At 59.0% G+C, this 1,736-nt stretch overlaps 1 gene segment (V, D, J or C); it reads left to right on the forward strand.

Moving 5' to 3' along the window:
• Positions 1 to 772: 772 nt before the first annotated feature.
• Positions 773 to 1,219, forward strand: LOC138067256 (T cell receptor beta variable 24-1-like). The segment is given in 2 exon segments: positions 773 to 788; positions 903 to 1,219. Coding segments are annotated over 2 exon segments (333 nt in total).
• The last annotated feature ends 517 nt before the right edge of the window (positions 1,220 to 1,736 follow it).

Raw genomic sequence — 1,736 nt, forward strand, 5'->3', positions numbered from 1 at the left:
TCTCACCCTACAGCACTCCCCTGCACACCAAGGAACCCATGGGAGACGGAGACCCTTTCCATGGCCACAGCAAACCCAGCTCCTCCTCTACTGCAGCGGGCGTTGCCCCGTCTGCCTGCTTAAGGGCCCTGCTCCCCAGCCAGCAGCGCTCTGTCTGAGCACCCCCTGTGCCTGCAGCCCGTGCCCAGGACACAGAGCAGGGGACGCATGTCAAAAAGGGGGAACCTGGCCTGCTCTGTGCCCTGGTCCCCTGGGGTCCCAGGCATGGGCTGTGAGACAGGAAGGGGAGGGAGATGGTATGGGACAGGACAGCCCCCAATCCCACTCCTGGTAGGGAAAAAGACATGGGAGCGTTCTTCCTTTCCTGGGCACAGTTGGGGCCCTCCTCTTTGCTCTTTTGCCCCTTTTCCTCTGAGGGATGCACGGTCATTCCTAAAGCTCCTGGGGACACATAGGGGAAATGAATGCAAGGGGATACACTGGTACCTGCAGCAGAGGGGTGCGGAGGAGGGGGCATGGCTGCGCTCTTCTGCTAAAAGGACAGTGCAGCCACTCTCTCCTCCCCCTTCACCCTCCCCACTGCTCTCCCCACCCCCACAGGACACCCTTCTCTCCCTCTCTCACCCTCCCGTCCTCACTCGCGTCTCTCTTGCGCCAAGGGCTCAGGGGGCAGCTTCGACTGCAAACTGGGAGTCTTTGTGCTGCTCCCACAGGCACGTCCCTGCAAGGACACAGCCTTTTCCTCATGCGTCCCCACTGGCTCCTTGTGGCCATGCTGGCCCCCCTGGGTAAGTGAGCCTCCCTCCCCCTTGAGCAGCTCCCTCAGTTCCACCGCACTTCCTCAGCTCCCTCTTCAACCCCTTTCCCACCATCTCCTCACTGCTTCTCCTTTTGCTTTCCAGGGCGCACCCTGAAACAGTCCCCTGACACAATCGTCAGAGAGGGGCAGTCTGTCAACCTGCACTGTTCCCAGATGGAGACCGATCACTTCTCAATGTACTGGTATAAGCAGGCACAGGGCTCAGGCAGCAGGCTGCAGCTGGTGGTTTATGCTCCGAAAATGGGCAAAGACGAGTTTGAGAAAGATTTCAGTGATGGTCGCTTCAAGAGCAGCGGGATACAAGCTGATGGTCTGTCTCTGTCAATAGATGCGGCCTTGCTCAACGACTCTGGCACTTACTACTGTGCTGAACAAGATACACAATGGCTGAGCCGCTGAGAATACCGAGCACAAAACCAGCCTTCCCATTCGGGAACCTACTGACCTCCTCCTGAGCCAGGCCTGCAGCAGGCAGGGAAACCTCCCTCTTCTCATGCCCTCCCGAGCTCCCCTTGCCTCGCTCTCATCCTTCCTCTTTGCCAGTTTGCCACTCCAGCCCCTTCTTTTCCTTCCGCCTGTCTCACACGCCCTCTCCTCTTGTGCCCACGTTGCCTTTTTCTTCCTAACCCTTTCTCCAAGCCCGTTTTTGCCCCTTTCATTGCTCCCCCCGCCGCCCAAGTTCTGCTCTCCCATTCCTCTTCTCTTACTCCTCTGCTCCAGCCCTTCTTGCAGCACTCTTCTCCCCCCGCCCCCCACGCCCCGATCTCCCAACAGCCTGACACTTGCCGCAGAATACCACAGATGCTGCAGGGAACCAGACGGACTTACAGAGCCCAGGACGTAGGGACACTGTTGAGTGAACACACAGCCTTCCGCCAGGAGGTGCGTGGGCTCCCAAGCTTCGTACACCTTGGCT

This window comes from Struthio camelus, chromosome 1 (genome assembly GCF_040807025.1).
Source record: "Struthio camelus isolate bStrCam1 chromosome 1, bStrCam1.hap1, whole genome shotgun sequence".
NCBI lineage: Eukaryota > Metazoa > Chordata > Aves > Struthioniformes > Struthionidae > Struthio > Struthio camelus.